This window comes from Hermetia illucens, chromosome 5 (genome assembly GCF_905115235.1).
Source record: "Hermetia illucens chromosome 5, iHerIll2.2.curated.20191125, whole genome shotgun sequence".
Classification (NCBI taxonomy): domain Eukaryota; kingdom Metazoa; phylum Arthropoda; class Insecta; order Diptera; family Stratiomyidae; genus Hermetia; species Hermetia illucens.
Window position 1 is genome coordinate 71437956 of NC_051853.1, and position 27573 is coordinate 71465528.

General features: G+C 38.3%; 1 protein-coding gene across 1 annotated transcript in view; it reads right to left on the reverse strand.

The window, feature by feature from the left end:
* The window catches only part of LOC119657657 (mitogen-activated protein kinase kinase kinase 7), a 56190-nt gene extending 29106 nt beyond the window's left edge, over window positions 1-27084 (reverse strand). The window contains exons 1-7 of the mRNA XM_038064681.1: window positions 26809-27084; window positions 21324-21434; window positions 21084-21269; window positions 20708-21023; window positions 20469-20644; window positions 20183-20392; window positions 20070-20121 (exon numbers count right to left, since the gene is read on the reverse strand). Of these exons, the coding sequence (XP_037920609.1) occupies window positions 20070-20121; window positions 20183-20392; window positions 20469-20644; window positions 20708-21023; window positions 21084-21269; window positions 21324-21434; window positions 26809-26883 (1126 nt within the window). The 5' untranslated portion in view covers window positions 26884-27084. The remainder of the gene's footprint in view (window positions 1-20069; window positions 20122-20182; window positions 20393-20468; window positions 20645-20707; window positions 21024-21083; window positions 21270-21323; window positions 21435-26808) is intronic.
* Window positions 27085-27573: the final 489 nt, after the last annotated feature.

The window sequence follows — 27573 nt, forward strand, 5'->3', positions numbered from 1 at the left end:
CGTTGATACGGCCACAAACATACTTGGCCCCAGCCGCAAAAGGAGTCGGAACGGCTGATTTGACGATGAATGTACGCCAGCAACGGAACGAAGAATGCCGTATACAGAGTAATGTTGCATTCTCAAAGAACGCCGGCACGCGCAGAGACTTATCACGAACTCCGTCGAGCGGAGAAGCGACTTCACAGACAGAAAAAGGGAGCCTGGGAGAATCAACAAGTCCATGAACTAGAAAAGTACATGGAGCAACCGCACCAGGGGCGGAAATTTTACCAACAAGTCAGCAGGATCAAGCCTTATACACCTCGATGCTCATCCTGCCGAGACAAAGAGGGAAACCAGGTTTCCGACAGAATGGGCATATTGGAGCGATGGGTTGAGTACTTTGATGAGCTACTGAACAACCAGAACATCGGCGAGTTGGAGATCCCACCAACTGAAGACGACAGACACCCCCAAGTTTAGGAGAAACAGTTCGTGTAATTCATCGGCTAAAAATTATTTCGCCTGGGGCCGATGGAATTACAGCCGAATTGGTTAAATATGGAGGCGACCAGATATACCAAGTGGTTCATCAACTTGTGCTCAAGGTATGGGACAGCGAATCAATGCCTGACGATTGGCAACGAGGCATTATCTGTCTCATACATAAAAAGGGAGATATGCTAAGTACCATCTTTAAGATATTCTCCGAAATCTTGCTAGGCCGGATAGTTGAGCCCCATATGCTCAGAACATCATTGGCCCATACCAAAGAGGCTTCACTCCGGGCAAATCAGCAACAGATCAGATTTTCTCTCTGCGGCAAACGATGGAAAAACTGTTGAAATATGGACAACAGTTGCACCATCTATTCATCGACTTTAAAGCCGCCTATAATAGCATAGCCAAGATAAAACTGTACACGGCCATGAGAGAATTCGGTATCCCGACGAAATTAATAAGACTGACTAGGCTGACCCTGACCAATGTGCGAGGCCACATAAAAGTAGCAGGATCACTCCCAAGACCATTCGACATCAACAACGGTCTACGACAAGGGGATGCGCTATTATGCGTCCTCTTTAACCTGGCTCTCGAGAAAGTGATCCGTGATGCTGAGGTAAGTGCAAGAGGTACGATCCTCTTCAAGTCCACCCAACTACTGGCCTATGCTGACGATATCGACATCATGGGAAGAACGACCCGAGACGTACAAACTGTCTTCATCCAGATCGAGCAGGCGGTAATTAGCGGGAGATCTTGGGCTGCACATCAATGCGGGCAAGACAAAATATATGGTGGCAACGTCAGCACCGAAAACCAACCAGCCAACAACATCCAACCGCACTGGTCAAACAGGAAGAATAAGGATAGGAGAATACAACTTTGAGACCGTTAATAATTTCTCTTATCTAGGGTCGAAAATCACAACCGATAACAGCTACGATGAGGAAATCCTCGCACGCTTGTTGTCAGCCAACAGAGCCTATTTCAGGTTACAAAAACTGTTCCGCTCACCATAGGGTCAAAGCTCTTACTGTACAAGAGAATGATTTTGCCAGTCCTCGTGTATTCGTGGGAGACTTGGGTTCTTAGCAAGAAAAATTGCGAACTCTTGGCCGCGTTCGAGAGAAGAATCCTCCGGAGAATTTTTGGCTCCCTACATGGGGATGGACGATTTCGTAGCCTACATAACGACGAAATCTATGAGCGATATCATGACCGTCAGGTTGTGGATAAAATCCGGCTCAATAGGGATGATTCAGCCCGGAAAGTCTATAAGGGCAATATCTATGGTAGCAAAAGAAGACGAGGCAAACCCTGCCTGAGATGGAGCGATTTTGTAGGTCAGGATCCCAGACAGTTTTTAGGGATATCGAATTGGTGGACCTCGGCGCAAAACCGGGATGTCTGGAGTTCCTTATTATGGAAGGCCTAGACCGGATACCGGTTGTTGCGCCGTTGATGATGATTATAAGTAAAACTGTTTATTTAAGCATTCTAAGAAACTTTTTAAAAGGCAGTGCAGAAAAATTTGGACTTCCTGACAAGTTTATGTTTCGAAAAGATAACGACCCGAACCGTTTTGTGAGAATTGTAAAAGACTATATAACGTACTCAAACCCAGCCCCAATTATCAAATGTTACCCTCATTGAGCATCCATGGGAAAACTTAAAGCACTTAATGCGCAAAATAAAAATTTCAAGTAAGAACAAGTTACATACAGTTATATAGTAAGATAGATTTGATTCCTTGCAGGCTAACAAGTATTTTAAAGAACTATCCAAAGAAAGTACTGAATTTTGATTAGAATTTATGAGTCAATGAGTCAAGATTTTTGTGTCTCCAATTTACTGATTTGAACTGATGTATTATTTATGTTAGTTATCCTGTGTGTTGTATTTCTGCTAAATTATATAGACTTTAAAAAATAAATATCAAAATTTTTTTAACTTTATTGGTTTTCATTTCTAACATAACTTTTACTTACTTTTCCCAGGTACATTGAGTAAATCAATAATTTTGGGACTTACTGTGTAACATTTGCATAAGCCTGAAGATTGGTTATAGCCCAGTCATTAAAGCAGAAAATCGGATGCGAACTTCGAATTATTTCAGTTAAGACATGAAATTTAGGGTGGAAGTAGAGTAAAGCCGATGTGCGCCCAGAGGGGTGTGGCACCCCCCTTCGGAGTGGAATCAGAAATCGACTAAATGGTCGATTTTAAGCAAAAAATATTTAGTGAAAGTTTTTAGTATAAGTAGGAGTTTTCGAGTTATTCATGTTCAAACATGTCGGGAAGAACATCTCCATTTCTTATTCTATACACTTGCCTCTATCGTCCGAATCACGGTTATAATTTTGCCTTACTAAACATGACAGAGTTGTGAAGAAACATTTTCGTAAATCAGCTCTTCCTTTTATTGAAAATTCAGAATAGAAATAATGAATTAGTAACGAAAACCCATAATCGTTGTTCAGACCACAACTACTGATGTACGATTATAGAATAATCTGTAAAGATTTCGGCCTGATCGGTTCAACAGAATTCAAGAAACTAGCATGGCGTGTACTTTTCTATTTGAACTTGATAAATATTTTGAATATCGATCTAAAATTTTTATAGTGAACTCCCAACATACTTGGCTTCCAAAATATATATATATATATATAATAAAAAATCGATCGATCGAACACAGAAGAACATTTCTCCGGTGTTATAATTTTATGTCTACCAGAAAGTACGTTTTTTTAGAAAAACCATATAATTCCACTACCTTACCTTCTCAGATATCTAAAAAGTAGCTAACTATTACTTCTGCTGATAAAATCCCAAAATTCTTGTTATTATTCCTGAGAATTTATTTCTACATATAATTTTACTTTGGGGGAAATGCAATTTACGTCATTGACTGATACGACTCAACTCGCGATTTACAACAAACAATCCATATTTTATTCTGTATTGAAACAAAATTCTATGCTTCCTTTTCTCTATTCTTTTATTCGAATTCTTGTCGTTCTCCTAATGACGCCAATGTTTAGTTAAACAGCTTTTTTTTAATAAACACAGGCATTTGTTCAAGCTAATAATAGCCAATAGATAAATAAAAAAAGCAACGTGCAATGACCCACATTGAACTCTTCCTTCTTATTCCGCTTGCTGGGAGACACGTTTTTTAGCATCACATATAAATCATTCTTGAAAGTCAATGCATATGTTGTCCACTTTTCCGACGAGGCAATGAGATTAGATAAGAGATAGATGATGTTGTATCGGAAAATAAGAAATACCGACCAATAAAATTCAATATTTTTTTCGGATTTTTATCGGAACTTTTGATGTTGATGTGTAAATTGCTTAAGACAGTATTTTTTTTCTTTTAATTGGAACCATAAAATTATATGTCAACACGTGTAGCAGATGAGAAATTAGCGTAGTCAAACTTTCAAGAGGTCATTTACATTCTTGGTTATCCACAGTAATCAAAATCAATGTTATGTTTCGACAAATTTTAAGGACTTTCTGTACGTCTGTACTTTTAATAATTTTAGATCATTTATTTGGAAGGAGGCTTCCTAAAAAGGATACCGCACAATCCGCAATACATTGGAAACAAAGCCCAAAGCAGGTTCTTCGAAAAAGCACATGGCCTGCCGTCAGGCATTTTTCTTTTATTAAATATAGTCATGTAGGGTATCAAATGAAAGGTCCGGGTTAGCACCTATGCCGGGCTTGACATTGTTGGAAAGGTGGGGAGTTGGGGGTCGAAAGTGATCATTTCTCTAACGGACCTATTCGTAGAAACTATCCAACCGAAAAATCTAGCCAAGTCTCTGAAATACCCTCCATAACGATATCTGTTCAAGTAAAGTTAATAATAGTATATTACTATAATTTTTAGTAATTGGCAGCAAAACCCCCTTAAGTCCATCCTAGCACCACGAATTTGCAACAATGTGGGGTATAACATAGAACATAATCATACCAAGTTTGGTGGAAATCGCACTATTACTAACAAAATTATAATGGGCCAAAGTTGTCGCTATATTGCAAATTCAAGGCTGAATGTAGATATTCTCACATAACATATGCATATATTACGTGCTAAGTACTAATGAGACAAATGCACACTCAAATGTCTTTATAAAGGAAATATGCAAAATATTTCATACCTGAAGCGTCCAGGTTTCCCAACTTGTTATACATTAAAGAAGCCGTGAAGAAAGCACCAGAACTTTAAAAAAAAAGTTTAACAAGGCACCAAAAATTTACCTTGCGATTTTTTTTAATAATCCTACTTCGCAAACCATGATATGCTCCACACGTTAAAATGTCTTTTTTTTCTGTAAGATGAACAGAGCGCCCTCTAGCGTGGTACCCGAAAAGCACCTTTTTTGGAGATGGATGCATAAGTTGCCCTGCACTTTAATAATGAACTATCACATCGGGCTGGAAAAATTGTTACGTATACTCAAGATATAAATATAAATATGTTCTTCAGAAAAAGATCCTAAAAGTGGCGAAAAAAGGACCTTCACACGAGTTGACTAAAACGGAAAATTTTAACGAAACTTCTGGCCAGGTTTTATTCATTTAGGAATAAGTGGCCTGGCGTTGTCCTGTTAGAATATAATTCTTAGTCTATTGGCTTAAGCTTGATGATCGTGCAGATGAAAATTAAAAGTTTCGCAATAGGAAGCCGCTCATAGCAGATGAATCTCGATCAGTCCCATCAAACATACAGCAAAATTTTCCTAGCCATTAATTCTGGCTTGATCACCGTCTGCCCCAGGTTACCGCAATTCGACCACGAACACCGCCGCTTGACGTTGTGGTTTTTATCAACAGTCACCATTCAGGAATGGGACAATTTTGTTGTGATACAGTAGCGATTCGCAAATGGAATTTCGGTCCATGAGTTTTTCGGGCGTTAGCTCATGCAGCACCTATACGCCGAGATGACGATTTCCTTCCCTTTCAAAGCGTGGCGCATTTTTCACATTAAAATTACCGGACGTTAATGGACGAAACGAAATTGCGCACAATTGATTGTTACGGTGTTAGGTCGATAAAGACTAATAACATTTCCAGCAGCCACTCTTGCACCTTCATCTTTATCGAAGAAAAGCTGCAAAATATGCAGTATTTTGGTTTTATTTATATTTTTTGCAGTATTTGCTGATGCCCATTTTTAACGCGCGCTCAAACAAACCTGAATCAACTAATCACAAAACTTCTTCTACAACGTGATATGCAGATTAATAAGGCCATCTATTGAAAAAATAATGGATTTCCTCTCACTACAGTTAATATATTGTTGACGCAAGCCCTTATGTGAACCCAAGCACGTCAACTACGCCTCCTTGCCATGTTTCTTTCTGGCAATGCGCTTTAATTTCTTCTGCGCTTTGAGAGAAATTTTTAATCCTCCTAGACTGTTCTACGCCACGTAGTTCCAGAGCAACCCACTCGCCGACCATTCTTGGATAGTGTGTGATCTAATGTATCATTATCTAGCGCATACATCGACCAAGCTGTTCATTCGTGAATGTCTCTGGCCAGATTACCCCGATGACATGACGGAGGCATGAATTGATAAAAGTGGCAGTGCTCGCTCTGATAATATCTATTATCCAGAAAGCCGCTTCGGCGTAGAGCATTTCAGGAAAACAGGATGCAGGAGATTCCATAACCGAAATTAGCTTGTTTTCGGGGTGCTCCTTGATGCGTGCAATATGATTTTAGCTGATATTTTGGCGACAGCAGGAAATAAATGGAGAAATACGCACAAGAAACCCATCTAGGCGTCATTGATACACCAAATATGAATCAGAAGGACCACGGGTCAGCTAGCTACTTCGTCTCTACCCCACAAATACGCAATGATATTCCCTGCCCCCAAGACACCTCCTGTATGTAGTGTTCTTATGCTAGAGCCAATTAGAACAAAGAGATGACTACATGAGAAATATTGAAATTGCACGGCATTATTATGTACATGTCCCCTCTGAGATGACAGACTATTGGAGTGGAAGTGAACACTATGAATAATATCACGGCAAAATTCATACCCCGAAATAAACTTCTATTCAGATTTCTTAACTTTGTTGAAAACAAAAGGATGATGCAACTGAAAGGATTTTTGAAATCAGAAAACTGGCTGACATGATTATAAGAAAGTTTCAAACTCAGTCGTCGAAGCAAGATCCATAAATTAACGTTTTTAAATTATGCAACCAGATAGGATTAAAACAACTATTTATACTGGCAGGTTGTATGGTGTTAGTCAAAATCTGACTGGGAAGCTGGTCCTCAATGTAATGACAATTTGATCGAGAACGTACTGTGACTAGTGAGAATTTTTATACTAGCGCTCCATTGACTTATACAGAGTTCGGTCAAAGCAATAATTTTGCTGGAACTTTGCGTAAAAATAAAAACACAGCTTCCTACTTTTGTTGTAAAAATTAGGAAGGGATAAATATTAGGGAGTGAATACATAAGAGAGGTAATGTTTGTATATAAACACGAAGTGCGCATTGAAAATATGAAAAAAGTAAGGTAAATATCTGGTAAAGAAGAAAAAGGAAACAGCGATCATTAAATGTTATAAAGAGAAACAAGGGATTGATATTTCAAGCCAAACGACATGTTCCTATTCTCCTTCGAGAACCTCATGGCCACTATCTAGAATGCAGTATTACTCAGCCCTTTTCTTCTACTGGATAATTTTTTATGTTACACGTATTTTATATGAAATGATAAGGAGGCAAAAAAACACGAAAAAAAAAATGGGCCTTACATTAGGCCATTGCGATTTTTGTGGGGGATGCAATATCTTAAGCTTTGATTTGAAATGCCAGATTCTACTTTGATGATAGAACTGTGACTAGAATTTGGTGGTTTCTGTGGTTTCCATGAGGTCCTATCTTTGTCCGTTCATGGGCTCTTTCAAGTGAGGGAGGAGAAATAGTCTGTCTGCGCCGTGGAGGGTGGGGTAACGTGGCGAAGTCATACTGAGCTAGGCGCTCATGTACGAACATCGCGGTGTAGCGTGACGCATTGTCATGGCGGAGCTTCAATGAACTGGCAATGTTTGATTGTACGCGGTTTTCGCAACTGGCCTAGTACTCTGCATAATGCTATGCATTCACGGTTTGCTCAGGAGGTAAAAACTTTCTGTAAACGATGTTATTGCCCTGAAAAGACCAGAAGCATAGATTTTACCTTTGAATGGTTCAACGGGCTACTTCCCATACCGGAACAACTTGGGTCACTCAAGAAAACTACGTTTCATAGCAGCATCACCATAAGCCCGCTTACTCATATCCAAGGATTTTTTCGGCTTTTTTCAAATTTAAATCAAAACCTCAAGTTGCAACACTGCTCGAGATTCCCCTATATGGTAACCATAATAACACTTCTAAGCAGCTGTTCACAAGAAATAGTATACTCATTCTCTATTTATTCATTTATTTCTTAATTCTTTTTTCTATTTGCAATGTTGGCATTCTCATAACATCAATTTTAAGCCATTGGGTTCATCTGATGAAAGATATCAGTCGTTTGCATTTAAGCTAGACGGTTTCTTATCGAGAAGCGAAAGTTTTCACTTTGGATTTGATGAGAATGAGAATTCTAATCTCGATAAATTTATACTGCGGATTACATTCGAGTCTGCGCCTATATATCATTAATATCCTTGATAGAACAGGCTTGCATGACCCGACTGAAGAATATAAATCAATCGAATAGGAAGACTGAACTTGGAATATTGGGATAACCCAATTAACATGCTGTTCTGTGTCCCTCTCTAGTAAGGCTTAAATAGAGTAACCTGCGGCGTTGTTAACATATTAACTCCCAACAAATTTTATGAAATTTTGCACTGTAAGGTCGAATGATTTTTTAATGTGAGGCACATGCGACCATTAATTTCTGTAGAATTATTTTCTCATTTTTGTCTATGATATGTTTATGTATATTTTGAAAAATTTACGTTGAAATAAATTTGATGACAAAAAATTTTACTTTTATCTACAAAATCGTTTTAGAAAAGCGTGAGGCATCATGTGCTGCATAAAGCACAGAATTAACGTGCATCTCATGCTACCGCACGTGGCTCGAAATTAGAGAAATTAATTTTAGCGAGATATCGTTTCAGTTCTAATGTAGTTTGTTAAATAGAAAGGTGTCATAAGTAATCGACATTGGAAATGTACTTAGTTGTTTCGTTGCAAATTTGCCCCGATTTGGGATAAAAAGAGAATTGTTATGGGTTATTTGAATGAATTACATTTGTGCAACATAGAAAACAGTAGCAATGATTTGGATATGATTTCAATTAATATTGAAGATTATAAGATTGGAATAATTCCAAGGTGAAGGTGTAGAATGGTGTCCACAATGAAACACAAATTCTGGGAAACGCCTGCTGAATCAACACCAACAGGTCTACTACCAATTCCTATTTCCATCTCCATGTGGTGATCGCTGAAAGTTCGCTTTCGTGACTGAAACCGGGACAAACTATGGCAATTGATCTTCAGGAAAAAAAAGCAAACGTTTGGGGATTTTCTCATGCAATATGCGCTTCCAGTACAGACCGAAATCTGCTCAGCAGCTAGCCGATATTCTGTCCTAATATAAGACTGACGCTACAACGTTGCAAGAGATACACTGAACAGTGATCGGATTCCTGAAGAAGAGCCACTACATCCTATATATGGCAGGGGAACTAACCCTCGAAGTCTACCAATGATAACGGACTGCGAATTATTCAGTTAGCAGTCTACTTGGTTTGCGCGGGAAGCGGTCCACAAACAAACAACTCTCCAGACGGGACCACTTTCAACCAAATGAATTACGTGTTGGCTGAAAGTCGTCATTTCTCAGCCTTGACGAATGTCAGATCATATAGGAGGGCCAATATAGACTCGAATCACTCGTTGGTATAGTGTTCAGAGATTGAATTACAACACCACTTAGAATCCCCTGTGATAATCAGATAAGAGTGAATACTGAAGCCATCCACAACAAAGCCCTCCGGAACACCTATAAGGGGAAATGTATGTCGCAATAACCGCAGCTAGCAAAGGTCCTCAACAGGCCACCTGAACAACGTTATCATTGGTACCGCCGTAAATATACAATGGGCAAAATTGAAATCCGGACACCATCGTAAAAAATTTATTAATGCTTTGAAAGGGGGGTAAAAGGAGTTCTATGTATTTGGTTTTTTACAAGAACGTTACGTATGCACAATCTGTTGGAGGTTCTCTGTCGAGAGGTTTTGAGTAGGACAATTGAACTTTTCAGCATGCGCGTTTCCACCCTTTACGTTTCGGGTTACTGTTCCGGCATATTCTGAATATTTTTGAACACTTATGTATTCCGTATGACTGTGTCCGGATTTCAATTTTGCTCTTTTATATACACCTCAATGCGCATCCTGTCGAGAAAAAGAGGGGAATCTAATTTCCGGAAGTATGAGCATATTGGGGCGGTGGATTGAGTATTTTAATGAGCTGCTCAGCTACCAGAATATCAGCGAAACGGAGGACCCGCTAAGTAAAGTCGACGGACAAATGGTGCCGCCATCAATCATGAAAGAAATAGTCTGTGCAATTGGTTTTATAATCATAGTTCGCAAGGAGCCGATGGAATCACAGCCGAACTGGTTAAGTGTGGAAGTGGCCAACTATACCAATCAGTTCACCAACTTATGCTCAAGGTTTAAGCCAGCTGATAAGTGATAACGAGGTTTCATTCGCTCAGAACATTAACATCCAATAAATTTATAGATTCAGTTGGATAATTGGTTGTTATGTCTTCGTTGGTTACATTGCCAATGTAACGGACCAAAGATTTGATTTTGAACTGTGAAGTTTAAGTGGTCTATATCTCTGTTCATTGCTGCAAAAATTCACTCAACTAATTGTCATTTTACTGGTTAGCAATGATACTCGAGAATATTTTGTTAATGAGCTCGTCCTTCGTTGAGAAAAAATTGCAAAAATTCGGCGGAAATGAAATCAATGTGTTCGGTTCCTCGACAGGAACACGGTTATTACTGCGTTTGTTGTCAGGCGAAGTTTCTTCACATAGCGAAACAGAGTCGATGAGTTGAGTCAAACGTTGATGTCATTGGCAACAATCAATCTTGATATGTCTGCTAGTGTTTGGCGAAAATCTTCAGACAGTAAAATCATTTTGAGTCATTGTGATTGCCGCCATTAGGCATCCATCTCAGATGATGGTTTCACTCGCCAGCCATCTTGGGAGAGTGGATTTCACTGCATGGCGTAGTCCGCAATGTAATCCTATCCACTGCCACTTCTGTCTTCCGATCACAATGCGTTCGAGTGTCAAGCCTGTGCACCGACCAAGTTTTTGTTTGAGCGTACTCATACGACACAGACAAGTATTGGCGAAAGCTTGGGGCTTCTGAGTAACAGTGGAGTTCACTTTCCATGTGCTACCCCCATATATCAACCCAGAAAGAACACTAGCACTATCACTTGATGTTGAGGTAATTGCATTTCTAGATTTTGGACAGGGAGGCGAAAGCGGATCTACCGCTGTTAATGCATCGGCCAACACCGTAGGCAGAAACCACACTTCCTAGATATACCAATTAACCGATGCCTTCGATGCTCTGTCCGTTAATGCAAATAGGGAGAATGCGATGACCCGTCAGACTGCAAACTTTTGGTTTTGTTGTGTTCGATCAAAAGTAGAGCCTGGTTATGTACCTCCCCATTCAGCTCAAGATCGGGATTCGCTATCAAACACACAACCTAAAACCATTGACTGGATTGATTGACACACAATGCGCACTTCATTAAATGGAAATCACTTCTTTGAAAGCACTTTCCGGCAATGAATTTCAGAAAAATTTGTTGAGAATGAGAAACTGTTCTCGAAATACCATAAAAAAGTGATTTAGTACAGAATATATGGCAAGTGAATTTTCTTCAATTTTTTTTTTGTATTTTTCTTTCCGATACGAACCAACAAATTAAAGATCATGAAAATCGGGCCAGTCGTTCTTCAGTTATAAATATGTATGTATAGATTTGAAATTTATCCACGGTTTAACTGGACCTTCGAACACCTTTTCAAGACATTAGAAACATTATATAGAACACTAGGCAAAAACATCAATCAAAGAGATGGTAGTTTCTATAATGGTAATCTATAAGTATTTATTAAGTTCTAAGGAGAATGGAAGACAATAACGGGCTAAGGACGAAGATGATCAAAACTATAATATGAACTTCAACGGGGAAAATTTGATCCTCGTTACAGTCAATATATAGAAGAGGTCTAAGAGAAAGGTTCAACGGTCATACCTAAAATATTCGCGTTGATATAATAAAGAAACAATTACAAACCGACTAGAAACCAGCTTCACTTCCAACCTCTACTTAACTAATATTGAGGCGATTACACCATTACAATAGTCGTCATAAGTTTCTACGAACGCTGATTGAAGAATGACTCCTTATAATTCAGTAGAACAAGACTAAGAATTTGGACAATTTCCAAAATCGTTTAACCTACAAAGTTATTTATTTTTACATTTGTACACGATTTGTGTCAAGTAATAAACATCATAATTGCTGCCGGTGAGCAATCATTGCTCAGAATGAAACAGTATTGCATACATAGTATGGGTATGGGGTTGATCATATAGGATGACTGCAGTCTTAATGTCCCTAAACCAAAGAAGCAGTGAAAGTGAATTATGTAGACGTGAACATTTATTAATGCACATAAAACGCTGGAAGTGTTGAAGAATGTAATATATGGCTGTTCATGGATAACAACAAAAGCAATACTTGTCTTCTGTAGTAATGGGTTATAGGTGAATCAGCTTCATACATTTATCCTATTGTTTGATTTCACATGACTTCATGCTTAGTGATCTGAATTATTAAATGAATCATATAATTGCGTTGATTTCATAATTTGGTTTGACTGATCAATAGCCAACAATTATTTCAAACTGATGGATAATTAAGTATTTCTATTTCAGGCGGAACTAAACTTGGCAACTGAAAATAATACAAAAGAGTGAACCTATTTTATTTAAAATCATTATTTGAATACGATAAAAGCCATTTGAAGAGAACTGAAAATATTGAGCAGATTGCACTCACTTTCAATAAGTTGCAAGAACGTATTAACACTTTCTCAGATATTTTCCTTTTCAGAAATTTTTGAAAATTAGAAATCAAGCACTATAATCAATTATATTTTAGGAATAGGATCAGGAAACGTTTTCTAATCCGCCTAGCATATGCAGTTGGTCTCGTACACACATCATACAAGTGCGCCAATTGTGCTCAAGTATTTGTGAATGAAGAAAACAAACGCGGAAACAAATTATGGCTGATCCAAATTCTGCCCAGAACAGTGTTTTCCTCATTTGTGATGCGTAATACTCACATCAAAATGAGGCTACCATTCGAATGAGTCACTGAGTGAAATGCCCTGGGTGCGTCGAACATGATCCAACAATTCGAAAATGTGGAGTGTATTAAAAGACACGTCCGTCGCCCAGTCTAAATCCGTACACAATTTTAACAGCTGGGCCTCTTAATGTCTACTTTCTCATTAATTAATCTTAATCGACCGTTTTACAGATTGACAGAAGAAATTCTCAAAAATTTGCTGCAGGATTCATAGCATCCAAAGAGCCGCCCTATCCGCGAAAGCGAGGAAGAGAACCAGAACACGCACCTTTCTATTTTCAGCCACAATTTTTCTGCTTACTTTCGAAAATAGCTTCGACGTTAGTCATATTATTAAGGAGTTAGGGCAATTAGTGAGGCTATTTGAAATTGCTCGATGCCAAGACATTCTACATGGCCATTGCAATTGAATTGAGAAAGACATTTTTCGATTTAAATATAATAACACGAATTAAAATGGGAAGAGAGAACAGATTCGTGATTTGTATTGTGTATGAAAAAAGATTAGTTTGCACGAACTAAGTTGGATGAGGTCGTGATTCAGACGAAATATATTCAGAAAAAAAGAGAACAATTGCAATAAGTAATATGGATTGGGGCGAGATGGAATTGCAAATGAGAACATATGATATTTGCAGCTGAATTAGTTGCATATATTTTTGACCTACATTGCGAAATAAATTGTTCAGTTACTTTTGTTTGTTATTGTTTTGGCAGTAATTTTTATATCCATTTGCGTTGGGAAATAGAGCAATGCATATTATATTTAAAAAGCTATTTGCAGAGGGATTTTTGAGTGCTTTTTGCTGCTGGGAAGTGGCGATGAGGAAAACAAATTTGAATTATTTACTTATATAGAAGTATCTTCTCCACTGGATTGGCACTGGCCTGTGTAATTACAATTTCTTGAAACTGTAAATATATTCCTCTTCCATTCAAGGATACTGAAACAAACTCGCCAAAAACACTCACAAAATTTGAATGAATCTCTAGAGCAAAGGTTTTCAATGTTACTTGTTATAATTTTAGGAAAGTGCGAATAACTTCTTCCCGGTTTTTGAAATACTGTAAAAAAGTTGTTCATTTCTTCGTCCTCTGAATTTATTTCTTAATAAAGTGCAGACTGTCGGTGATATCATGCATGATTTTAGAATTGCATAAGTAGACATTTAGTGAGCTGTAAAATATAGCAAAAACAATTGCCATCTGGTCGAATACCGCGAATCGCGCGTTATTTTGCTGCTAAATCTCTCAGTTTCGATCGAAACATCATTTCCTATGTACTCGTTTTTCAACGGGTCGACTCGAAATGTACTTGTTATATTCTCGTAAAACGATTCCTAAGAAACAAATGAAACAAAGTGCGATAACTAATTAAAAGAAACAAAAGTCTTAGCGTCATTTAGGTACATCTCCACCTATTGAGCGCGTACCTTTTTGATGCTATGTTTACAGACTTTGTTGGGATCAAGAATAGGTAATTCGGAATGTGCTCCGCAACTTATACATAATCTTCCGTTTATGGAGAGACAATAGCAACAATCAAATGTGTCCGTTTGTAAGAATAAGAGAAAGAGATGCTGGTTGCATGCTAAGTACTAACCAGAGTCTTTGTTCACTATAGAAGTCTAGCGCGTATCTATAAAAGACCCTTCAAATCCCCGAAATGCACAATTCAAGGATAAAAGTGAAGATATTTCTGGTGGATTCAAAGAAGAAATTTCACTGACGCTACTAAACGATTAATTAAAACTAAACTTTACCATTCATTGTAATAAATCTTAAACTGAACCATATGAATCGTACAAATATTGTTTGTGGAAAAAAACCAATTCGGTGGCTACACTAATAACAATAAACAAAACGTTTGTTTAAATTAGAAGAATTTCCACTAAATTTCTCAATGTTGTTCTTTTTATGTTTTATGCTGATCAAATTAGGTTCCAGGAATAAACTTAAAGTTTTCAGGGAATTCCGGAAATGTGACGAGATTATAATATTAATCATTTTGGTAGATGGTCGAGTGGATAACGTCACCTTTCCTCAAACACCTCGACTACGCTGATAACATTTACCTGCTCTCTGATCGAATCGTGGGTCTTGACCAAATGACTCTAGATTTGAGCCAGCTGGGCTGAAGATAAACACTAACAAAACCAAGGTTCTTAGTCTGATTGATCACTGCAACCTTCCAATTTGCATTAATGGGCAGAGTATTCAAGAGGTCCAACAATTTCTATATCTTTGAAGCCGCCAATGACGAACTTGATGTAGATCGATGCATTATCAGCATTAAATCTGGTAATGCAACTATCTCAACACTAACTTCATGTTGAAGTTGTGAAGCTTGAAGCTGATAGGGCACACGTGAGGAAATGCCGACAACTGCATTACCGGATGTGCCCTATAATGGAACCCATACTAGAATTACATGGCGTAGTAAAGTGAAGACAGAGTACGAATTCCTCGGAAAATCGTGGAGAGAGCTAAAACGTATTTCAACAAACCGTCAATCATTGCGTGTAGGCGAACTTCATACGCTACGCCATGGCAAGCTTTTAATGGCGAATTCCTAGATTCCTAAATGTGAGATATTTTCCACTTTATATACGTCTCTATGATCCTCTATCTTCTCTAACAAATGATAAAAAACCACCCCAAATGATTATATTCAAAGAAACAATTTCGAACAAGCCATTTTCTTCTTAATTTTAATAGAACATCAGGTCATTCATAAGCTACGCGACACCGAACTCCATGCCAATAGGTGTAGCTGTTTCCGAATAAACTTCCTGTGAAAGACAGAAACTTGTGGCTGAGGAACTCTGGACTGACACGGAGAAAGCATGGGAGGTACTAGAAAGCCAACCTTGACGGCTTTATAGTTCGATCCTTAGAACTGTGAATTCCCACGCCTGCGATTAACAGCATTATTTTGCAGAGGAGGGGAGGGGTTCGTCTAATGGTGGAGGATTAACTTGACAATTTTAAATTTTTGTTAATGTTCTTATTTTTAAATATAAATGTCGTTTTCTTGCACTATTATGATTATTCTTGATATCCTAGGTCACCTTCGAATTTTATCGCTCCCTATTCAGTCATATTGCTCGCAAAAGCAATGTTTGGCGAAAATGTTAAATTGTTTAAAAAAAAGTTCGAATTTGACTGAAAGAATCTATATATGTGAGGGTGATGATAAAAAAGAGGAATCCAAACCAGCATGGGCCCAAAGAAGTACATAGAGTGAATATGGTCCTAGGAAGGATGGATACTTGAAAGTTGTCAGGACGATAAGGTCCGTTTTTTTGTGTGCAACATCTTTTTAGGGAAGAGCACAAAAGTATGTTATTTATTTCAAACCGTCACGGGTATACGTTTTCTAAAATTTTCACTCCAATTACTTATATTTTTCGCGTTCCATTCGTCTTCATATACGGGGAAATAACAAAAGTTCGGTAAATTGATACTTTCATTTTTATTATAGTTAGGGTAACTTAAAAGATTGTAAGTTGTTGGTCATAGTTTAGCGATATTGTGTGCCAAATTCCTTGAAGATCAGTGAGAATGAAGATCAACAAACGCACGTTTGAAAATGCTCGATGTGTTATTTTCTACGGCTTTGGACGTCAGCTGAAGCCATTGCAAATTTTTCATGAATGAGGCGAACGTTCAATGAAAACTGTGCCAAAATGGATATGGGCTGGACCCTTACTAAAAACTGTATCAAAGTGACTTGGAAGATCCAGACTTGAATTGATGAAGTGGTGAAACCTAAAATAGACGAAAATCCCAGAGGAACTCAAGAAATTATTGCTAATGAGCTGATCCTGAACGTCATGGCTGTATCACGAGTATTTGAATACCATCAGGGATACACGAGAAAATCTTGTTAGTGGGTTCTATGCGTCTTAAATGACGCTCAAAAAGAGGCACGCGCTCATTTTGCTAGCATCTTCTACAGAATTGTTTCAGATGACGAAGCTTGGTTCTATAAGCATGATCCGGAAATCAAATAGCAGTCCATGATACGGAACCTAGAACGAGCGAATCCGCCCATTAAGGCAAGGCAAGCAAAGTCAATAACAAAAATTTATTTCTTCAGGGCCGAAACTGGTCAAACAGTAAATGACACACAAAAGCGTGCTTACCACACTTACCAAAAAAGGAACGCCGACACTGCTTTTCACTCCACGCCAATGCACCAATTAACAGTGCTAAAAAGCCAATTATTTTGTTGCACTCTCAGACATGAAAGAAATTCATCTAGCTCAATATTTCCCTGATCTAGCACCGTGCGATTTCTGGTTAGTCCCGGAAATAAAAAAACTGAGAGGAAGACGCTTTAGTGCTAATGAGTAAATTATAAATGCAGTCAAAGTCGAAATTCATAAGTTACGATACGATTTCAAGGAATGTTTTGAATCTACAGACTTGAAAGGCATTGAAATCAATGGAAATTATGTCAAAAAAACACAAACTGATAAGGATTAATAAAGATTGGAAAAATATCGTTTATTCATTTTTTTACAAAAAAATTACTGATTTTTTGTGAACCATAGTCCATTAACTATACCCGCGTGCAGCCGCGGCGGGTTCCTAGCAACTGCTTCAGCTCATCCCAAGATTACATAACCAGAAATAACTGTGGTGATCACTTCCTCATATGGTGGTAGCGTACGAGGAACTGCCCCAATAGATGTTCGCTTTGAGGTAGTTACTTTTTGGACGAAACGGTGAAGTGCGGATTCAGCACTGTTGCTACATCAAGATTAGTATCGCCGTCAGCAGAAAGAACATTCACTAGATATAAAACCCTTCAATGTTCTGCACAATAATTCACATAGGAAGAGTTGGATGACTAATCAAACTGAACACTTTGATTTTGTTGATGTTTATCTTCAGATGAACTCAGCCTGTCTCCTTCTCAAATTCCAGAGCCATTTGGCCAATCTCAACGACTCAGTGAGAGAGTAAACAGATGTCATCAGCTTAATCGGGATGAATACCTCGAATTAGCTGTAACCTATTTTTGGTCCTTAAAGTACTGCTTTATCTAGTCCAAACGTCTTAAATGGTTTTTATATTGAAAATCCAGAATTGCCAGGTTAAACTATCCAAACGTTGACGAAGTACTCACGCCTAGTAAGTAGTTCTTTCTGGCATTGAAAACGATTCGTCTGCACATGAGTTGGTGTTGATTGCTCAGTTAATTTATATTTCTACTAATAGACGTTTTTTGCTCGAAAAACTAAAGTTGGTTTTTTTGGTAGCCGCCTAATCTGCCAGTTAGCATAGCTTTCGACAGAGGGGGGTTTGTATTAGTGGAATTCTAGGAGTACTGCCGGTTCCTGATATTCCATTCTAATCGGGTTGTCATTTTATATCTGAGATGGTAGGGAAATTTATTCTGAGTTCAGCGTGGAGTTGTGCTTTTTCTAGTTGAGTGCTTATACCCAAAGTCGATAATGCATTAGGCAGGCAGTTGGCACAGATTGGTACTAACCCTATAAGTTGGGAAACTCTTTTATGGGAGTAGTTAGGCCCCTTGGATAGGAATTCACGAAAGCTCATTATTTTGAATGTTTTATTCTGACGAGCCGGTGTGGAATGTAATTGTGTTGATGATCCGTCCGTAAAAAGGTTGTTTGCTTACCACATCTGATCACGAAAATTAAAGGCTTGTTGGAGATTGTTGTCATTCACTTATGTCGTTGGATTGCATATGAAAAGCGCGAAATTGTTCTCCTTATTCTTTTAAATTCAGTTTCACTCAAGCCGTTTTCCTCTTATTAAATATTGTTGCGGTAACGGTGTAACATCTGAGGAAAACAACGGGTCCCCAGGGGGCAAAATCTGGTGAATAGATCACTTCGACCAATATAGTAGTTTTAGTCGAAATTAACAACTGATGAACATTTCTGGTGCTTGTAGTTTTGTTTTTCTTTATCTCTTCCTATCAAAATTACTTCACATATGCACGGATTTTGGGAGTTACCTACTTCTTTCTTTAGTACCTAGCTGCATACATACATTAAATAAATATTTTCTAGCAGGAGAAACTACGGGTTTTTATTAGTAAAGACAGCCAAACCCATGTTGTCGTGTGTAAATGGGAAAAAGGAAAACCACAGAAAAGAAAAATAATTAAATTTTGGACTTATTTGATGACGAAAATAGAAACATATCTGCCTAAATTAACCAAAGACATCGCATGTATTTAAATGTTCATGAAAGAAACACTTTCACTTTGCAGCCTGGATTAGTAAAGTTTTGTTTAACTCGAACATTTAAAATCTGTTTAAATGTTTAGTCCTGATCGTGAAATTTAACAATGGGCTCGAAGGAGGTTCTTGAAGTTTTTCTTAATCATTCTTTCAGTGATGAAATCGCAGTTTATGTCAAGCTTTGACAAATTTGAGACCAACGAAGAAATGCCTTTCTAACGATGTTTTGGCCAACGAAAGATCACATAACATCGTTTCATACGGTCACTCATGGAAATTTACTTAAATTTAACCGAATTCTCTATTTTTTTTTAAAACATTGATATAATTCGTTTTGAGAATGATGGGGCCCTAAGTCCGCATCAACTTAATGTTGGACCGGAGCACTCAACATCTGCGAGCCGCTACGGTTACGCTGCTCCCAGGGCAGAGGTGAGGCAGCGTCTGACGATTTGCCTCTGCCCTGGTAAGAAACCGTAAAGCCGTCATCGCTTGACTTGATTGATGTAATGTTTTGTAGGTTACTTCTTTAAATATGGAGCAATCAAGAAAGACCAGAACTAATTACACAAAATCGTTTCGAAGTATCCGAATAACTTGAAAAACCCTAAGGATAAACTAAACTTTATTTTCCCACATCATATATGGTACTTCAGGTGCTAGAATCGAATTCTGTGATCGCGAAATAAACCAATTAATTTATTAAAAATTTTACTTAAAAGATTTTCCCTATAAAAGGCCTTTTCAAATTAATCCTAACCTAAAATTATATGCAAATGTTATTTGCAATGAATTTAGATGTCTATTAAATTAATTTATGAAGAGACCTCAGATAAATTTCTTCTCAATATCTCAAATGAAGAACAATATTACTTACGTATATCGTGCAATGCTCGTTGTAACTCGTCCATATTCAAGTCCCAGGCTCTCTAATAATGAAAAATCATTGTTTAGCAAACATATGAATTTACAAAGTCGTTTTTAATATACCGGATTAACCTCCACTGAAAGCGGCTCGAAATTCACATTCTGTGAATTGAGCATGCCATTCCGTATATCTTTTTCTCTCTCTGTACTGTACGAACCCGTTAAACCAAAACTGGAAGACTCATTGAAGTTCGTTAATCCATTTTCGGTGTCATCAGCCTGTTCAGTACTAGTTGTATATGGCATTGTTGTTTCAGAAGTACTTATATCCTCCTGAAATATTATTCAGTTAAGAAGGTACGAAAGAGAATTTTACAGACTATTATCTGACTTTCAAAATCCAACTTACCTCGAATTTTTTGAAGTCAATGGGTTCATCAGCATTGGGAAAAAAACTGCAAAGCGCGTTCATTATTGTTACAACTTCTTCCATCGAAGGACGATTTGATGGTGTTGAATCCCAACAAGTAGTCATAAGTTTATGAATAGGCTTAGGACAATTCTTAATAGCTGGTGGACGGTCTCCTGCAGTGATAGAATTATTTGGTATAATCTTCTGAATGAGGATCTAAAATCTACAAGCGTTACCCATATGAACTCGCCACATTATTGAATAAGCAATTCCGAATTCCTTATATGGCTGTCGTCGAGCAATAACCTCCCATAAAATTATAGCCCAGCTGAACACATCGCACTTCTCAGTGTATGAATAGCCTTCAAAAACTTCAGGTGCCATCCATGCTGCACTTCCCTTATTGTTAGTCATCAATGTCGATTTGTCAACTACTGTGCCAAAATCACATATTTTAAGTGTTCTCCCTGAATTGACTAGTAATAAATTTGGCGGTTTAAGATCACGATGAATTAAGGGTTTAGGTGTCATTGCATGTAAGTACGCTGTACCCTGTTTGTTCCAGTTATTAAATCTATTCTGTATTTGAAAGTTCTCAAATATCATACTCACCTCAGCACATTGGCGTGCCCAGCTCATGGCATGCGATGCAGAATATTTAATCTTTGGTTTGCCATGGAGCATTCGATGAAGCGAACCATTTTCAGCGTATTCCATTACGAGACATGGTTGCTCCGATGCACATGCTCCATATAATTTTATAATGTTTGGATGATTGACGCGTGATAGCTGTCGAACCTAAATTATGTTTCCGATAATATAATTTCTTTTTAAAATTATAGAAATAATTACTTCAACAGTAAATGCTTTGAATTCTGATTCGGCATCATAAGATTTCACAGCGACTGTCTTATCATGCATGCGTGCCTTGTATACTGTGCCAAATGTTCCACGACCGACCACCTGAAAGGTAATTTATTGAGATTACTTGAGAAGTAGAATACATATTCGTTTGATTGTTCGTTCACTGATGAAGGTTTAGCCGTAAAGTAGAAGATGCCATAGCGTCCATCTTTCAATTTCAAGATACTGGACAGATTGGTATAACATTTTGCGTCCGTCAATATAGAAAAACTATCTGCATAAATTTACCTTGAAAATATGGCGACTTTCTGTAATTATTCCTGAACTTTAATCGTTCCTTGATCTTTAATAATAATCGTTGGCGCAACAATCCATGTTGGATCAGGGCCTTGAAGTGTGTTAGAGCACTTCATTCAAGACCGTAACGGTACACTAGGAGGCAATGTGGTCAGCATTGCGCTCGCCCGAGATTATTACCCTGATTGGACTCAGGTACTCATTCACAGCTGAATCGACTGGTATCCGACGTCAAATCACGATACAAATTCCACTGCTACCAGTGAGATTTGAACCGCGACCTTCCGTACGACAGCCTTGCGCTCTAACCACTCAGCTATCCGGACACTTGATCTTTAGGGAGGGAATAAGATCTTGATTTGGATTCGAATACTCATCATCATCATCAACGGCGCAACAACCGGTATCCGGTCTAGGCCTGCCTTAATAAGGAACTCCAGACATCCCGGTTTTGCGCCGAGGTCCACCAATTCGATATCCCTAAAAGCTGTCTGGCGTCCTGGCCCACGCCATCGCTCCATCTTAGGCAGGGTCTGCCTCGTCTTCTTTTCCTACCATAGATATTGCCCTTATAGACTTTCCGGGTGGGATCATCTTCATCCATACGGATTAAGTGACCCGCCCACCGTAACCTATTGAGCCGGATTTTATCCACAACCGGACGGTCATGGTATCGATCATAGATTTCGTCATTGTGTAGGCTACGGAATCGTCCATCCTCATGTAGGGGGCCAAAAATTCTTCGGAGGATTCTTCTCTCGAACGCGGCCAAGAGATTCGAATACTAATGACACAAAATTCTTCTAAAGTCGCATATTATAAATTAAAATTGGAGTTCAACTCACATTCAAATGATCCTCAAAATTTAAACCTGATTCCAGAGAAACTGAATTTTGTCAGGCGATGGCGATCCATTTGCGAATATTTCTTTTTGGTACGGGTTAAAGAGCAGTGCAAGTGAGCAATAAAGTATTAAGTAGTAGTAAGAGGCTTCCTAAAGGTGAAATTGTGACCATGATGGGTTGCTTGCTTTAGTCCCAAAATGACTTTATAAGACCCAAGAGTGGAATGAGATAACCATTAAAATTCCGAAGAAAGACAACCGTCTAGAGGGTGACAACAGGAGAGGGGTTTGAGTACTTCCTATTGTCAGGAAAACATTAACTAAAATCAACCTAGAAGGCATCAAGGGACAATCGAAAGCCTGATCAATATTACGCAGGTTAATTTCAACTCTGTATTCTTCTGTATCGACCACATTAGCAGCCTTATAATTGTTGTGTGAAGTTTAGATCACCGACTCGCCTGCTTCTTATAGCTTTTAAGAAAGCTTTCGACAGCATTAAGAAGGAATGAATCTGGAATGCACTATGCAGGAGGGCCATCCCGGTGAAGCTTGTAGCTATTATCAGAATAACATAAGATCTACCGTTATTTTTCTCTATTTTCCAAACTAATTTCACATCTTTCCAAATTAACTTCAGACTCTTCCAAACTGATTTCAGAACTTTCCATTTCAAATTCAGACTTTTCCAGTTGTTCTTCCTGTAAAAGTTACTCCATTACAGAGAAAATGGATGAACTCAGGTTTAACGTCAAATACCTCACTAAATACGGCTGAAGTTTTTTCTAAAATTAAGGTGTTTGTGAGGAGCGTTCTTTCCAATGCGGGTGAGCAGCATATCTTCTCCATATTATCAAGAAAGATGCAACTTCAATAGAACCGACCGACTGCGCTAACTGGTTGATGAGCCGCAGCCGATGTGGTAAACCAGACATGTTCCCATGATTGGCCCATGCTTGTATGCATGGTTTTGATGAATCACCTTACACACAACGCGATGCCTGTTCGTGTATTGCACCGGTGCCATTCAGTGCAGCCAGAAATGAGATGATCCAACATCTCTAACACCGAGCTATAGATTCTGCACTCGTCGTTCTTCACCCGCTCTTTCATTATTGGCTTTTTATAAGTTCGGGTGGTGACCACGCCGTCCTGAAAGGTACAAGTAAATCCCTCTGTCTTAGCAAAGAGCTCCCCAGCACACAGCCATCGGTTTGACAAATGGCTGCCAAAGATAATTCACGCGTTTACCGTGCATTGCCTTCGACTTCCATTCATCGATCTGGTCTTTGTCTGACTTCACCCCACTCAGAGGTTGAAAGATCGACCCTTCAAGTTAAGTCAGCCCAAAGCCTGCTTTACAAACAGCCGCATGCAAGGGACTCACCTGCTTTTTCCTGTAAAAATAAGCGCGCAGCGCGTCGACTCGGCGATGATATTGTGCCGCCACGTCACCACAGATCGGTTTTCGTCCACGGCAACATTTTGAATGCAAAAGCCAGTGAAGGGATAGATAATTCAATGCGTTTATTTTATTCTTCCCCGATTTTACCACCAGCTTTATACGTCGCAGGCATTTGAACAGCAGAGCATCCTTCAGACCACCAACTCGAGCATGTACTCCTTGCGGAATTCCTAGGTATTTGTAGAAGTCTGCCTTGGTCATAGTTCGGAGTTGGAAATTACCAATGCCATAACCGGCATACGGCTTGTGATGATCTTAACGGATTGCTTGAATTCGACACTTGTCTAATCCAAATTCAATTCGAATATCACGGCTTTTTTTATTATTTATCATTATTTTTTATTATATTAATTTTTAGTATTGTCACCCTTTGCTTTGCATCAAGTTACATTCTTTTATCACAAGTGCTTCGCGTAATTTTTTTTAAAAATATTTTCCATTAAAATTTATTGATTAGTGTTGTGTTCTCTGTAACGTAGCCTCTTTATTCCACACATTTTTTATTGGGTTTAAATCAGGCGAATTTCCTGGCCATGGAAGTAAAGGAATATTTTCCTCTAATGTGATTCCTTTTATGGACTTTCGCAGTGTGGCGCCATCTTGCATAAAGATAAACAAAGATGTCTTAAATCCGATTTCAATAAAGTGTGGCGCCCCGGGCTCAATTTTTCTCTTATATTGGTCCTTTCTCACCGTTTTCTAGACGAAATAAATAGGTCGTGGCCCATTAACGGTGGAAGCTCCCCATACCATTACAGATAGCGGATCCTTAACGGATTTTTCATTGAAGGACTCATCCGACTTCTCTCTCATATGCCTTCTGACAAACATCGATACGTCAGAAAACACTACCTGAAAATACTGAATAACATTGGGTAAAAGCATTAACATGAACGCTTTTTAATGATTCTGAACGAATGTCAATATTTATCTTTTCCCAATATTCTACGAAGAATTTTGAATATTCCTTAACGAATCCAATTTTCATTTCTGGCCTAGACCTGGTCTCCTTTTTTGTCCACAATTAACCCGTTTTGAAGAAATCACAGATGAATTTTGCCTTATTTTTTTTGCAGATCTGGATCATTACATAAGGTGCAACTCTCTGAAGACGACCTATTATTAAGTGATTCTTTATTTCAGCAACGCAAAAATTGCACTTTTTTTCATTGGAGGTATCAATTTTTCGTCCCATTACAAAATCTGCACCAAAATTATTTTTTCCTTTGCCGTAATAATGTTCACAAATACACTCACTACCCACGCAGCATTTCATTATTTACTTCCACAAAACTTTAAAATCGAAACAAAACTAATATCTATTTTTCAATTAAGGCACTCAAGGACCAATGTTAATTAACTTGAAGCACATTAACAATTGGCACCTCTCCCACCTTTGACCCGTCTTTTTATATTTTCTAACTAGGAAATAGGATCAGCTCTTCGTTTTGTTACCGTAAACTAATCAGATAACTCCGACCAATAAACAGTATCAGGCTACGAACCTACCCAAGAAAAAAGGACAAAAACAAATGCAGGAAATGATGAAATTTACAAGTGTTTGTAATTTTTTGGTCAGGAACTGTATATTTAAATTTTAATAATTTGTAATTAGTTTTTGAACCGAAAATTTCTTGGCCTGAACATTCCGACGATACCAATTTATCTCCGTTAATAATAGTGATAAGAACTTTCGAGCTAAGTAGACTGCAACCCCTGTAAAAACGGATTTAGTTAAATTGAATCAGCTCTCGGTCAAACTATTTTAAATAGTTTGCAACCTACATGGTTGAGAAATTGAGCCGAAAGGGCATGATATACCCAGAAGATACTAATATGGAATTTGAATTAGGGAGCTGGTCCCCCAATTTTTTCACTAGCTTAAGTAAAGATTTTCTGTTCAGTTGAACTTGTTGTACATTGCGGAAAAAAATCTTTTATTCTTTTATTATTATAGAAAGGACGATGACTGGAAAGTGAATTTTAATAACAACTGGCGCCAATCTTATAATTTTGCCGTGGGATCTGGACATCTATAATTTTAGGTTGTAAGCTGTTTACTTTGTCATCCAGAAAGGCAAAATTATTTCTCGCAGTCCGAATGGTAATTTTGCGAGTCCAGCAGCAACCCACGTATTGTTTTGCTAGAGGAAAGGATGCAGTTTACAACACTTTTAAATACAAGTCATGGATCCGGTCTGGTTTGCCACTGAAAACCACAACGCAATTAACTTCAAAATTGGAGATTATCGCATCTTGATAAAGTCGATGATAAGAATACCAGAATATAGGAAAGACTCCCCACGAACTGGATGGAACCGGAGTAGACTTTAACGATTAGTTTTGCAAATTAACCCCAAGGTCAGCTTCTCTACTTGCGACTCTGATACATAAACTGGAACACCAATTAACTCTTGCTCCCAATGTGTGAAAGAGCTACGTAAAACACGCCCATATTCATTGGATCCATCTTTATTTTAAAGGATTGCTGCTGGTTCAATTTTGCTTTGCAAATGTTAAGAAACTATAGCTTCCTATCGCCTTATGTGGATCAGAAATCTGATAGTGGAATTGTACGACGACCACCACCAGAATATCCCAAAATGTTTTAATTGTTTCAATATATACGTTCTACTCCTACAGATTCTGCTGAAATGGATTCATAAAAAGCTACCACTTAAGTCTATAACCGAATTTTAACATCGATGTGGGAAAGCACTGCTGGAATCCTTCCAGCGAACGGAGGATCGAAAGGACATAACCTTAAACAATGTTTACATAACAAATACCTTCCGCAACGAATAAGTTAATTGTGCAGGAAATCTTGCAGGTCCTGCATTTGCCAATGACCCTGAATTCTTACTAACCTCGAGTCGTTCCAAGGAACTTTCGTCAATTGTAGTGAACTGCGACAGATCATGCTGTGAAACTGCAGCCATCATCTATTTTTACACTCGGTAGCATCAAATTACATATTCCCGGAAGCACATGAATGTAGCGGACATTCGGTGTAAACTTATCCCGCCTACTAAGTTTCACCGACAAGAAATGCTTTCCGGGATATTTGGCGAATATTTTCCCAGAGCTATTTGTCGATTGCCGTATCAAAACAGAAACTTGACAAATTTGACGGCAGACAGCTGTTCCCTGCAGGTGAGACAAATTTACGACCAGAAATGTTAAGTGTCAGTTCCCCAGAAGTGTCCAGGGTGTGGGTTTAAAATACGATTTCTAGCTTTCCCAACCGAAATTTCTAGGAAAGGTCACTGAAGAGTAAAGTAAACTGAAATCCGCTCATCTGTGCATTCAAATAATGGCCTTATTGTTAAGCATTAAATTAAGCAGTTTAACTGCAAACGAAACAATGAAAGCTTTTCTACTCCAAACACTCTACACTTATTGTGTACTGAATACTTTCGATACGTTACATTTAGTTCAGCGACATCTATCAATGAACGTTCATAAAGAGTGTTATGCGGGGAAACTCTAAATCTCACGAGATGCTTCTGATATAGTCACATAATTTAGTGAATTATACAAAAGAGATCATGCGTCTCCGACCTTGCCAAATTGTTGCGTTCTGTGTTTCCCTCCATACGTCTTGCATGGTGCGGCATATTCATCTCTTCCCC